General features: G+C 40.1%; 1 protein-coding gene across 1 annotated transcript in view; it reads left to right on the plus strand.

Moving 5' to 3' along the window:
* Positions 1–14,770, plus strand: part of Vps13c (vacuolar protein sorting 13 homolog C) — a 153,478-nt gene that overhangs the window by 83,044 nt on the left and 55,664 nt on the right. The window contains exons 38-47 of the mRNA XM_050125415.1: positions 222–301; positions 1,188–1,247; positions 2,178–2,340; positions 4,245–4,358; positions 5,568–5,671; positions 6,238–6,405; positions 8,326–8,630; positions 9,664–9,811; positions 11,876–12,026; positions 13,830–13,939. Coding sequence (XP_049981372.1) covers positions 222–301; positions 1,188–1,247; positions 2,178–2,340; positions 4,245–4,358; positions 5,568–5,671; positions 6,238–6,405; positions 8,326–8,630; positions 9,664–9,811; positions 11,876–12,026; positions 13,830–13,939 — 1,403 coding nt within the window. The remainder of the gene's footprint in view (positions 1–221; positions 302–1,187; positions 1,248–2,177; positions 2,341–4,244; positions 4,359–5,567; positions 5,672–6,237; positions 6,406–8,325; positions 8,631–9,663; positions 9,812–11,875; positions 12,027–13,829; positions 13,940–14,770) is intronic.

Raw genomic sequence — 14,770 nt, forward strand, 5'->3', positions numbered from 1 at the left:
TTGTTCATATGACAGTAATACCTGCAGCACTAGTGTATGGCAGCTGGTATTTTTGAAAGCGAGACTTACTGAGATATGGTTTATAGACAGCATGATACATTCGTCTGTTTTCTGTACAGTTCTCCTGGAAGCATTTCTCTGTGTAGCTGGCTGGTTACATTTTAAAAGATGTTTGAAATATTGAAGGGAGGATACAGATCAGATTTTCTTTTTCCTTCCAGATTCTAAAGGTGAGCCTCTGTACATTGTCAACTCCTCTCACGTGTCTGATGGAACCCTCCTGAAAATGCTCTTCATTAAGGTACCCATTCTAGTTCATTCCTGTCACTGGGATAAACACCCTGATGAAAGGCAGGCTAGTGGAGAAAAGATTGATTTTTACCTTTAATCCAGGCTACAGTCTATCATTGTGGGTAAATAAGGACAGGAACTTGAAACGCACAGTGACATCACACATCCACAGTCAAGAGCAGAGAGAAACGAACACGTACATGCTGCCTGCTTTTTGTGCTCACTCATTTCTCCACTATTATGCTCCTTGCCTAGGGAATGGTGCTGCCCACAATGGGCTGGGTCTTCCCCTATCAGTTCACTGAAGGCAATTCTATATACACATGCCAACAGGGCAGCTTCATGTCCACAGCCCTCATTGAGACTTGTTTTCCAGATGATTGTAGGCATTATGACGCTACAATTAAAGCTAAGTGTCACAGTACCTCATTCTTTTCTGGAGTTAATACTGAAGTATGAAAAGTTATTTATATTTCCTTCATATTTAATATTTGGATTCTACCCCTTAGTTTTTTTTTAGTCCAGTTGGTTGATGATGAATTATAACAAGCTTCTCTAGGGCTGTTGAAGAAATGGGAGTGAACAATCAAAGCTGTGCCCTATCCTGAAGAGAAATGTGTTATGAATTAGATAGAAGCCTTTTTCACTTTTGGATGGGCCCACCTATTTAGATGCACTAACATCTCCTCCAGAGTAGATAAGGGATTTGAGATTTTGCATCTATAGTATATAAAGTATGTTTATGTGCTCAGTTTTGGGGGCATATTCTTATTTGCCTGTAAGAATCATGTTTGTCATCTCATAATAGCATGTTTTAAGATGTAAAATATATTTGTTTTCAATGTGTGAAATTCTAGTGTTTTTAACTCAGTGGCTTAATTATCAACTGCGTATAGGCAGACAGCGATGGACCAGAATTTAAAACTGTTCATGATAACACCAAACAGAAGCTGAAGGTGAGTCTTTTGTAATTCATCTTAAGACTGGGTTATTGATGATTAAATGTATCTTGTGGCCAATTTCAGTTGTAAGATACAAGATCTAAAATTAGAATGAGGTAGTAGTAATAGATCTAAAATTAGTGCATATAGAATTGGAATAAAAGTCTTGCCAAAACTTCTTTCTGAAAAGATTCTTTTAAAACATAAATTAATCATTATTTGTGGAATATACAAATAATTTTTATTTTGGGGGAATTTTGTTCACTTTAACCTACTGTAGTTATTTGGCCTGATATTGATGACAGAATTGAACATTTGAATTCTGTATTGGCTTAATGCTAGAAGAAGATTAAGGAAAAGTCAGAATATGGCCTAGTATAGATACACACAGTCCATTTGAGCATGTATAGTCAGTGTAGGAATACTACCGTATCTTTATTTAAAACTCAATCAAGCGCTGAGCAATGGTGGCGCATGCCTTTAATCCCAGCATTCAGGAGGCAGAGGCAGGTGGATCTCTGTGAGTTCGAGATCAGCCTGGTCTACAGAGCTAGTGCCAGGACAGGCTACAAAGCTACAGAGAAACCCTGTTTTGAAAACAAGCAAACAAACAAAAAGACTCAATCAAGCTTGACTGAGGTTAGAATTAATGTCTGCACTGGGAGTGGGCAGGGCGTCGGTTTGTTGTCTGGTAAAGACGGACATGATAATAATAATAAAGAGGATTAAAATGAAATTAGCATTTCATTCTTAATTATTTAGAAAGGGTCTCGGTTGAGTTATTCCTGTGTTAGTTACATACATTGAAACTCAGCCCAACGTGTTACTGTGACCCCAATGAGATGACTGTCCCCCTAGTGGCATGACTGTCCTCCAGGGTGTGACACACGTACACAATGGTGTGACTGTCCCCGAAACCTTCTCCTCTGATGTTCATTGTTTTAGGTTTCGTTTTCATCTTTGGACTTGGTGCTTCATTTGGAAGCCTTGCTTTCCCTCATGGATTTTTTGTCATCTGCTGTTCCATCCTCTGACTCTTCTTCCTCTGGAAAGGAATCTGGACCGAAGTCACTTGTGGGAGAATCCAAAAGTCTTGCCATCAAAGCTGGTATCAGTCTTTCCAATATGTTCTCATAGAATAACCTCTATATGAAGCTAGGATAAATGCTAACACCTCGATGTTACGATGTCTGACAGATGAGGGTGACTTCTGAAGAAAGCGATTCTTATAGTCTTATAGGATTACATGTCAGTTTATTGAAGAATTTGAAATAAATGTTAATAATGATTATGTACTCCCAGCGGGTTTAAATCTCTGGTTCTTGTATAAAGTAGAATTTGTAGGTTCTTTATGTTGATGCCTTTTCACAGTCTTCTGTCCAGTAAAAGTGAGAAGGTAAGAAGTTAAAAAATGATGACAGTCATACTTAGCCACCGAGACCCACTTCATTCAGTCAATGCTGCCATGCACAACAGTTGGGAGTGCCTCTTGGGCACTGAGGAGGATCTCACAGAAGAGACAGAGTCACCTGACCTCTAATCTCATCCCTCTTTCCGTCACACATGGAACTTGGTCTGTGTTCACCAGGTGCATGACTTATATTCTGAAATATTGGGTATAAAATGCCAAGTGAATAAAGAGCATGCGCCTGATTTATAATTAAAATGTTTACTTATTTTTAAAACTGGTAATTTCTGGTTATTCCCGGCTTGAATTATATCTATTTTACTGACATCTTAAAAGTATAAAATTTCAGTACTATTCGATTTGATACAAGTATTTGACTTTTAAAACCATAGGACAATGTTGTTAGAAGCAAAATTTCCCCTTCCTTGCTGTTTTGGTGGTGTCTTGCTGTGTAACCCAGACTGGCCTCAAACTTTTGATATTCCTGCTTCAGCCTCCTAAGTGGGAGAAGGTTCTAAATGTGGCCACCACACTCAACTTCTTTATCACAATGTGCCTAACACATTAATATCTTTAAGAGAGTGTATTCTTAGAAATATCTCTTTATAACACACATATACCATTCATAGCACATCTGAGTTAATGGAAGGCCAGTGTGCAGACAACCTTAACCCAACTGCACTGTTCTCTGGTTTTGCCGCACAGCTTGATTTGATGGTTTGTTTATCCTACACCAAATGCTGAGAAAGAAAGCAGCCTGTAATGTTCGGGTTAAAAAGTGAGAGCCCCATGCTTTCTGTTTATAGGAAAGTTCTGTTTCCTGCATGTAAGACAGAGTTGTGAAAAAGTGTCAGGACCTGTACACACACACACACACACAACCATTCAGTTGTGGTTCTTTTTTACTTTTATTTGTTTGGTTGTTTTGAGATAACATCTTGCTATATGTAGCCCAGGCTGGGTTTGAACTCACCGTATAGCTCAGGTTAGCCTCAAACTCAGTCCTCCTTAGCCTTTTGAATGTAGGATTTGCCACCACACTTAACCTGACTATATCCTCACATACACATTTTTTGATTTTTTTTTAAAACTTCAGGGTATTTTGTGCTTTTATTAGTGACTCTTTCATAGAATTACTTATGGACCCATCACATATAATCTAAAGTAACTGGGTTGGTTCTTCAGTTAAAGAATATGTAAAGGACACAGCAAATGATATGAATTCCATTGACTGTTCATTACTATTTCAATTTTCATTATTATTCTTTGATCTAGTATGTGATGTGACTTGTTAAAATTTTTTTTATTAATCAAATTCTAGAATCTAATTTAGAGGGTTTCCTTTCTTTACCTAGAAGAAAAAAAACCTACAGGAACATGTCTGCCTAGTGAGTAGCACCATCTAGGTGTTGTGGTTGCCTTATCCTTAGCTGGAAGCCAACATGCTGGGTTTTATATGAGTGGCAAAATTCATATTTATATTGTCCTGATAGAAGTTTATGATTCCCTTTGCACATTATGTGATTTTTTTTTTATTAGTGAACTTAACACTGTTTTTACCATCTTTGTACATCACCGACCACCTGGTTTCTCCTGCTTTTCAGGGCCCAGCACTTCTGAAGGTGATGTGTTTGATTTGAAGGTCACAGCTGAATTAAATGCCTTTAACATCTTTGTTTGTGATCAGAAGAGTAGCATAGCAGATATTAAAATACATGGTAAGTAATTATCCTTCCATAGTGTTTGGAAAGTTGAGTGGATTTATTTATATTGAAGACGTATGGAAGCTTTGAGCAAATGGACTTTAAAATGATAACGATAGACTTGCGATGAATCATTGCTGACTTGAGATAGTCCTTATACATTTTAAAAATTTTAGAATACATCTAAGGCTCAAAGTTTTATTGTGATTGAGCAGGTAAATATCACAGTAACTCTCAGTGTGAAAATAAAAGTCATCGTCCTTGTTTCCCTTGAATTTTGAGCATACATAACATAGCAAAATAAATTTGCTAAAGACATTTTTTCCCCCTATAATGGTTTGTCTGTGTAACAGGTCTGACTTTCCTGGAACTCACTCTGTAGACAGGGCTATCCTCAAACGTACAAAAATCTGCCTGTCTCTGCCTCCTGAGAGCTGGGATTAAAGGTGTGGTCCACCACCACTGGATTTTGACATCTTAAACTTTTCCTGTTGAGACATCAGCCTCAGGTTATGTGGTAGATTCTAGGAAGCCTGCAATGGCTCAAACCTTGAAGCTTTACACTGGCCAATGTTGAACAAGTTACTTTAACTTTCTCTACCCTACTTCCCCTTTAAGTGGAGACATGGTTGCTGTGAGGGTAACATTTGTACATTTATATTGTGTGGACAAGTGTGAACCACACTGTGAGCAGTTTTAGAAGGTTGAAAAATCAGCAAACACTGCCAGGCCTTGGGTGTCGGCAGTCTCCCATGAGGAAGAGTGGTTTCCAAATCCTTATGCCTTTGATATCATGAGCATGGCAAACTTTTTAAAATTTAGAAGATTATGCTATAGATATAAATTGTTGTAGAAACAGTTCTTAGCCATAAGATGACATTTACTCAGTTTTAATTACATGTATTTGTGAAATGCATTGGAAAATACTGTCTCCCCAAGTAGTGGCTCTGACCTCACCAATGCATAGGATATTATTTTCAGAGAAATGACACGAATTTATTTAAAACAGTGGCTTTTTAAAAATGTTTTTTGACTTTTATGTATGAGGTATGTTCTGACTTAAAAGTGGTCCCACCTTTTCTTTCTAGCTGTCTCATACATGGGAGGTGATTGTGTTAGCATGTCTGATAGTAATTTTTATTTACCCTGTATCTTGGGAGCATGTTAGTGCATTTAAGCTCGCTTACAAAGAGGAAATATCTCTAAGTGGTGTGTCTCCTGTAGGAATGGATGCCTCTATTTCTGTGAAGCCAAAGCAGACGGATATGTTTGCCAGACTTGAGAATATCATAGTTATGAATGTTGACTCACTGTCCATTCACAAAAAGGTAACTGCAGAGCCGATCTCTGTGTTGGAGTGTGGTGTTTGGGGACCAGGTGCCACTGTTTATGTCTTCACTGTATGCTTGTTATTCGTCTGACATGTGTTGGGCATATTAGGGCTGGAGATAAAAATGGAAGGTTGATTTCAGGTTGTAAAGCCTGCTATGTAATGATTTGGACAGTTATTTCTAGGAAGTACTTGGTGGGTAGGTATTTTATTAACGAAGTGACGCTTATAGAAAAAGGAAAATGATGACGGATGTCAAAGGGTGAATTTCCGTGTTGTTTTTCACTTGTCAGTTATAAGCGGCCTCTGGGGACAGGGGCTGCGGAAGAGAAGAGGGAGGGAGAGAGAGAATAGGCAAGCCCACACTTTAAAGGGGAGCGCAGGGAACGTGCACAGGGGGTGCTCTCAAGCTGTCTGCAGCTGAGGATTATTTTGTCAGGACCCCAAGGGCAAGCCAGTACAGATGCCTGAATACTAACAGTCAGGCCCCTGTGAGTCAGGATGAGTGCTGAGGATCCAGTTTCTGTAGCTCTGCTGTAATAACCGATTGTCTTGTAATGTCAGGCTGTCTCTATTTTGGGAGATGAAGTCTTCAGATTCCAGATGACGCTGTATCCAGATGCTACAGAAGGCGAGGCCTATGGTGATATGTCTAAAGTGGATGGCAAACTTAGTCTCAAAGTGGGCTGCATTCAGATTGTCTATGTTCATAAATTCTTCATGTCTCTTTTGGTAAGTTTATTTTTATTTGTATTTATTTCTCACTGAGGTCTAAATTTTGTGGCCCTGTGCCTCAGTCTAGACAGTTGAAATCTGCACTAATAGGGCATGTTTGTCAGTCTTCCAGCACTGTCATACTCGAGATAAACAGCTTAAAAGAAAAAAGACTTGTGTGGACTCCGAGATTAATAGGCCTTTGTCCATGATTGCTTGGCTCTCTTGTTATGATGAGGGAGACCATGCTGATGGAATGTGTGTGCTGGGACAGGGCTTCTGGGGAACAGAGAGGACAGATGGGGCCCAGGTCTCAGTGTCCCTGTAAAGGGCATGCCCCAGTGACTGCACTTCCTTCCATCGGCCCCTACTCTAAAAGTCCTGGTGCATCAGTAGTGCCACAGCCTTGTAGCCCAGCCTTCAGCATAGGGTCTTTGGTGAACATTTAAGATTGGGAGCATAATAAATGGTTGTATAATAAATACCCAAATTCTGAACAGAATGTTCTAAATAAGTAAATATTTTACTTATTTTTCTAAATAACAACGTGTATTTTTTAAGATTTATTTATGTATTATGTATACAACATTCTGCCTCCATGTATGCCTGAGTACCAGAAGAGGGCACTAGATCTCATTACAGATGGTTGTGAGGAACCATGTAGTTGCTGGGAATTGAACTCAGGACCTCTTGAAGAGCAGTCAGGGCTCTTAACCTCTGAGCCATCTTTCCAGCTCCCTTTTAAACTGTCATTCTCTAATGTTTTCATAGTTAACATTTTAAAATACTTTTGGTATTTTATCTTTATTTATGTTTGTATACACACATATGTTTTGTTTGCTTTTCTGTACTTGTGAGTTTTGTTGTTGCTTTTGTTTGTTTTGTTTTTAGAGACAGGGTTTCTCTGTGTTACAGCCCTAGCTGTTATGGAACTAACTCTGTAGACCAGGCTGGCCTTGAACTCACAGAGATCTGTCTGCTTCTGCCACCCGAGTGCTGGGACTAAAGGCGTGCACCACCACCACCCAGCTTGTTTGTTTGTTTCTTTAACACAGGACCCCTTATAGCCCACACTGGCCTCTGTGTGGCTCAGGATAACCTTGAAATTCTGACCCTCCTGCCTCTCCTTCCTAAGTGCTGGGACTAAATATATGCACTACCACACCCAGCTATTATTTTTATGTATTTTTTTTATTTTTTGTATTGTTTGCTGTTGTAATTTAGGGCTTTCCAATATTAGTTGTTTGGTAAATGCCCAAAGGTCATTATGTAATTGAAGAACGAATATTGAAACTTAGAGTTTTGACTATATTTGTGATGAGCCAAGCTGTGAAATTCTTACTTCTACTGTGTCCTTGCAAATATTTTGGGCTGAAGAGTTTAAATCTGCTTGCTGGTTCTCCATTTCTACCTAAACCATCATGTTTATGTTTCTAGAATGTGTGTATTTTGGGGTAGTGGAAGAGATGAAGTTACTAATGTATGATTAATGGATGCACACTAAGAATATTGTTTTTAGATTCTTCATTTGGAAAATACTTTATTTTCAGTTGAAATGGAGGTGAAGTATATCTTACCACAACTTTTGATTCCTGTTAATGATTGCAAGATGATAGGATGATAGGCAATTACCCATATTTGTACATCTCAGGTACATTACAAAATCTTCATGAATTAGCTGCTGAAGCATTAGTTGCCAAGAATAAACTTTATTCTTGCATCCTGAAAGCACACGAATAGAACCTGCTTTGGGAAAGAGTACTAACTTCCTTTTCACTTAAATTCTGTAAGATGCGTAGTCATGCCGAGGAAAGTGGGTGCTTAAGTCATAAGTAACATTTCTCTCACGCGTGATCTCTGTTGAGCTTTCATTCACAGTAAATGCCTCTGCAGGTTTTCCTTGGTGCACTGTGTCTACCTGTCATTCTCTCTGAACAGAGCTTCCTCAACAATTTCCAAACTGCCAAAGAAGCCTTGAGTACAGCCACCGTCCAGGCTGCAGAAAGAGCTGCATCCAGCGTGAAGGACTTGGCACAGAAGAGCTTCCGGCTTCTGATGGACATCAATCTGAAAGCGCCTGTCATTACTATTCCCCAGTCTTCTGTGTCTCCTAATGCCGTCATAGCAGATCTTGGCTTGATCAGGGTTGAGAACAAGTTTAGCTTGGTTCCTGTGGAGCACTACTCTCTTCCCCCAGTGGCTGAGAATATGAGCATCCAGCTTACTCAGCTGAAACTCTCCAGGTTTGTGTGTGTCGTCTAGCTGTTTATTGCTTTCTGTGCATTTCCAAAAATTTGTTTTCACCTGCAGTAATTACTATGATAATTCATAATTCTCATTCTGTATTTAGTACAATTAGGAAACTGACTGCTGCTTTCTGACCAGTAGTTAATAGTAATATGCTTTGGAGGGCCTGTGTTTTGTCTTAATAATTTTATAGTATTTTTTCCATTCTTTAAAAATGATTATAAAATTAAAATTTCCTAATGAGGAAGGGACAGGGCACATGCCTCTAGATCCACCAATTCAGGATGCTGAGGTGGGAGAGTCATGAGCTCACAAGTTTGAGACGAATTTAGGAAACACAGTGAGACCCTATCTCAAAATAGAAAAAGTGCTCTATACTTAGTAAACATTTGTTTTGTTTTCCTTAATTCTACATAGCTATTTATTTTTCTGTGTGATAGAGAGACCTTCCTGAATTGTAGTGAGATTTAAGATGTTCATTCCCAAACCTTGTTAGGCTTAGGAGTTTCCAGTGAGGCCTCCAAGAGTCCTTAAATCAAAGCATGAAAACCTTGCCTCTGTTGGACAGCAGTACTTACTCGGTTGTATAAATGGTTATTGGCAGACAAACTAGAAATGGCTGTTGCTCTGTCTTCATTAACTTGTAGGTTTGGTATGTTTTTCTTCTTGAGTTTGGAGAAATAATGCCACCTTAAGGCTAAATACGCAGTGACTTCCTTAATTATCTGGTTTTGGAAAGGTGTGGCCTTTGCTTACACAGCATGGGACTAGTGCCCTGTCATACAGTCCTGGTAACAGTAGACACGTTTGTCAGACCTGAGTCAAAGTTTATCTGAGTTTATTGTTTCAGATAGCTATGCATCTGAACCTGATTTACTCTGATGGGTTGATGTCTGAAACATGTTCTAAAATAATCCTGATTGCAGCTTTTGAGCATTTAGGAAACATACAAAATATGTCTGTCTTCATTTTAAGATATAAACTTAAAAATATGTGGCTATTTATAAGAAATCCTTGTTATTCTTTCAGAACTGTTTTACAGTTTGACTCGCTCCAGCCTGACATTGAAATCTTAGAACCAGTGAACATGCTTTTATCCATACAGCGGAATTTGTCAGCTGCATGGTACACACAGATTCCAGGCATGGAGATCAAAGGAAAGCTTAAGCCTATGCAGGTGAGTGTGTAAACTACAGAAAGTGCTGGGTAGGCTTGTCTTGTTCGCAGTGCAGCTGGTGTGTCTGAAAACCAGCAGTGAGGTCTTTGTCCCACGCTATTCTTTATTTCACTGTAGTTAGACATTGGTAAAGCCAGGATGAAGCCTGAGATGAGGCCTGTGTGGATCTACTGAAAATATATATTTTTTGAATTGGAAAGTTTGATTAAACTCTGTATATGTATGTATATATGTACACATGTACCTACCTACCTACCTACCTACAGTGTTCTGCCTCCATGTAAGCTGCTGGCTAGAAGAGGGCACCAGATCTTATTACAGATGGTTGTGAGCCACCATGTGCTTGCTAGGAATTGAACTCAGGACCTATGGAAGAGCACCAGTATTTTTTTTTTTAATTTATTTATTATGTATACAATATTCTGTCTGCATATATGCCTGAAGGCCAGAAGAGGGCACCAGACCTCATTACAGATGGTTGTGAGCCACCATGTGGTTGCTGGGAATTGAACGCAGGACCTTTGGAAGAGCAGGCAATGCTCTTAACCACTGAGCCATCTCTCCAGCCCCCGAGCACCAGTATTTTTAACTGCTGAGCTGAGCCATATCTCCAGCTTCAATTAAATCTGTAATGTAGTAAAACTGTCAGAGTATTCAAATTGATGGTCAGATATTACATTCAAAACGAAAGTATCTATGTTTTATTCATGCATGATTTGCATGTATTGGGGTACAAATAGTTTGACTAGTATTGCACTGTATAGGGGAGGGGCCCTCTTTTATTTAGAAATAGTTACTCGAGTAGGCATGTGCCTTTATTTGGGAGGCGCAGCAGTATTTTCAGTAGCATAGTTTAGGTCTGTCTAGGGTTTTGAGGTCAAGGGTCAAACCAGGAAGGATATCAGTGAATGACCCTAGTAACATGTTTCCAGGACATCACTTCAAGAATTAGAAACTGTGGGGCCAGAGGTGTGGAAGGCCACCTAGTAGATGAGCAGTTTCTCAAGTTAGCTGCTCTCAGGCAGGTCTGGTATCTTGGCTGACATCACAAGTAAGAAGTTTAAAAGTTGATGCCATACCTGTGACCAGAAAACTGGGACTTAAGAGTAAGCAAAACATCCTTATTACTTGGTGCTTCGTGTTCCCCCATCGTCGTATAGGCAGGAAGCTAGACAGTGCTTGAAGAAGGTGCATGCATGTGTTTTGCATGCGGTTAGATGCAAATGCTTAAACAACTCATGCACAAGTGCTTATACGAGCGTTGAGGACTGCTGTGTGTGCTGGGGGAGGGAGGGCTGAACAAGGAGAAAACGAGTAGCTTCTAAGCAAAGCCTGAGCTAATGGGTCTTACTAACCTGGGGCAGTCTCCTTCAGACCGGCTGCTCCATGTCGTTCAGCTCTCCACCATAAAGATGCTATTATTCATGTCCTAAAGATAAAAAAGACTTGCATTAGAGAAGCTGAGAAACTTGGCTCACACACAGCTTGAAGGCATAGAGCTGGTTCAGATCTGCCTCAAGAGCTTTTTAGTCTTTTTCTCTCACACTCCCTTTTGTAAAGGTAAAAGGGAGATGCTGCTTTCCTGGTATGCATGATGTCTTAGAAAGTTCTTAGTAGTTGGATTAGCTATTGTTGTAAGAGGTGGCATTTTTGCTAAGCTACCAGATGTTTGTGTATGTCCATTTGTGTCTGTAGTGAGAACAGAGCTCCAGAGCAAGAGAACAGGTCAGTTCCAGTAGAGACTGGAAGCTCAACGTGTTGGACTTGGAGGGAAACAAGTGATAGCAAATGAGCTGGTGTTGGATGAGATGAAGGAGAGGTGGAGTGGAGCCTGGAACGAGGCCTAGGAAGATGTGGCGTAGTCCCAGGGCAGGCAGGAAGGGCACTGGGTTCCAAGGATCTGGTTGCGTTGGGGGTGGTGTCATCCTAGATGAGACAAAATGTTTCTCTACACTCAGCACATGTGTTTTCTCTCAAGTAGATGAATCAATCATTCATTCATGAGGCTATAAAGGCATAAATTTTTTTCTTATATCACATAAACAAATTATTAATGGTTTTCAGGTTGCTCTCAGTCAAGATGACTTGACAGTTTTAATGAAAATTTTGCTGGAAAACCTTGGGGAAGCTTCTTCACAGCCAAGCCCTACCCAGTCTGCACAGGAGGCTGCAAGAGTGAAGAGAGATACTCGGAGTGGGCCTGACTACCTTAAAGGTAAAAGCCGATGAAGAGTTTTGTGTTGGAATTGAAAAATTAACAACATCATACACTGTTCTCTGTTGGCTGCGTAGCACAGTGTTGTGAAAAGATTCAGTATTCTTAATGTTTACTGTGGAAGGTCCGCTGGAGTTGGGGTTCCTATTGAAGCTTCTAAGGGAGGTGTATACATTGTCTACGACAAGGGGAGAGTCAGTTGTTTTTGCCTCCACAGTGAGTATTTCTTCTTAGCTTGTGGACGCTAAATTTGCTGAATTCACCAGGCACTGAGGTGGTCCCTATGTTGAAAGAAAACACAAAACAGGCAGGTAGTGTGGTAAGATGTGAGAATAATTCAGAGAGAAAAGAGCCTTGGTGTGTCGACTGACCCCTGAGGAAGGAAGGTATTCTCTTACAGTAAGAGCTTTACACCTGGCTTTAGTGGAGAATGATGCTCTGAAATGTGCCCGGAAATTTCTAGGTTATTAAAATTAAAGCTTTTAAGAGCACTGTGACCCTTTAAATTCAGCTATTTTAAGTGGTACAACCACCAGTTATTTTGCTCTTTTCTAATTGTTCTTGAGGAAGTCTCTCACTTTGTAGGCCAGGCTGGCCTCAAACCTGTGACGGTTCTGCTGATTCAGTCCCGGGGTGCTGGAGTTACAGGTGTGCCCCACTGTACCCTGCTGTGCACTGTCCGTTATTTAGATCATTGATATGGAGAGCAGATGTTTTTACGAGCCGGTCAATAGGTGATATTTCCACAACTGAAGCAAGATCAAGCACCCTTTGCTCCCATGAACCTCTCCAGAGTGTTCCCTGATCTTTACTGACGAAGCTGCCATTGGCAATTACTGTCATGGTGCCAGCGTTACCTTCATAATTAGGCTGGGCATGTTCTGAGATTCTCAGAGTGTGGGGAAAGAGGTTTCTGGTTTAAATAGCTGAGGCCAGGGTCATCCTTTGAGTTTGGGTTTGCCTCGGGCGTAGACAAATGCTGGCTAAGTAGGCTATTGTTAACAGGACACTGGAGATGAACAAACGTTGGTGATGAATGGTCTCGTTGAGTTTGGCTGTGATCAGATTTGTGTTTCTGGTTCTCATTTTATGGTTATTCGTTCAGATGCAAACTGCAAATACAGTGGCGGAACAGAAATTATTTTCTGTAAACACAGAGCCAAAGCCTGAGGGTTTTCCTGCCTGGCAGAGTCTTGATTTTCTAGTAATTTTTCTAAAGAAGGGCCCCGGGTCTCCAAGAGGTTGTAGTCTTGTTTTATCTGTTCTGCATATCCTGTCTGTCTAAAGATGGGAAGGAAGTATTACTTCTGGAGTCCCTTCACGTCAGTCTCCCGAGGCTTCCTCAGCATAGTGCACTTCAGCTGTGCTAGTGAGCAAGTCTAAGATGCATCAAAGGTCATGGAAAGTGTTCTTGGCCCGCAGAAGATCTTTTGGCAGCTCCCCAGTCTGGGCAGTGTTTGATGTCACTGTGCGTTCGGTTTAATACCAACTAGTTAGGGAAAACGTGCTGTGGCAACAACAAACTGCAGTAGCAAGCCTTACTTTGAAGGGATGTTTCAAAGAGTTGTCTTGATATTATTTAAAGATCATTTTTTCCTGTCAGCTACCTCTGCCATTTTGACCTTTATTAACTATATAGGGATCAGTAATTGCCATTTTTTTAATTGTCTAGTGAGTTATTTAAATATGATAGAAAGTATGATGTAAATTTAGAATAATAATTTATCTTCCATCTTTAAAATGTTTAAAACAATGTACCCACCTAAGAGCCGTGTGTTTTCTTATTTCTGCTTGAACCATCAGAACAAGATTTGACAGACCCAAAGGCCCCTGTGGATCAGACTGTCACCCTTCAGTTTGGCTTCCACTTTGACTCTCTGTCCATTATCCTTTACAACAATGACAGCCACCAGGTACATAGTGTGTGTGTGTGTGTATGTATTGTTGTTGTTGCTGCCAGAGATGACTCCTTTGCTCTTGAGAGGATTCAGTTTTTGTATGTTGGCACTTTTTGTTTTAACTATTAATAAAATTTAGTGTATCTACAATTCCTGTTTGACCTGAAAATGTACGTGGTTCATATGCTCAGCCTTTCCCCTAGGTTTCCAATCTTACCAGACCAGGAAAGGTGTTCAGGGTTTCTCTCTTTCCAGAAAGACAGTACCAAAATGCATTTATCCATCACTAAGAGAGGAGTTTTCCATATGAGTGTCTGGCCATATGTTTAATTTTATACATCAGTAGTCATCACTGTTTTTGACAGAATAATAACTGTCTTTGGAGCCTTTCACGATTCTGTCCAGTCAGTAATAGATAGGTATGTATATAATAGGTCAGCAGTACTTTAGAAAGCCATTTTGTAATGCATAGTACCTTGTAATAAATATTTCATAAGTTAGGTATGTCATATGTTAATGCCCATAACATGTCATATAATGCCCACAGCCCATATCTATTGTAGAGTTTATACCTGTGTTCATATGCATTTCATATGCTAGTTGCACTTTTTATTTTCTGGATGTTATACAGTGTTCATACATTTCTCCAGTTGAGCTTTGTGATAATATCTGTTGTTTATGCAACCAACTGCCTCAAGTTCTAGTGCTTGGTGTTCGTGCGCACCTCAGCAAATGCCTTTACTGGCAGTGCAAGTTCCGCACACTCCTTATCTCACCTGCAGACAGCCATCTGTTGATCTCCAGCCTTCAAAGGCTGCTGCTGTCTCTGGCTTCTTTCTTCAAGCT

The sequence above is a fragment of the Alexandromys fortis genome, unplaced genomic scaffold (genome assembly GCF_014885135.2).
Source record: "Alexandromys fortis isolate MF-2015 unplaced genomic scaffold, M_Fortis_MF-2015_v1.1 scaffold_22, whole genome shotgun sequence".
Taxonomy (NCBI): domain Eukaryota; kingdom Metazoa; phylum Chordata; class Mammalia; order Rodentia; family Cricetidae; genus Alexandromys; species Alexandromys fortis.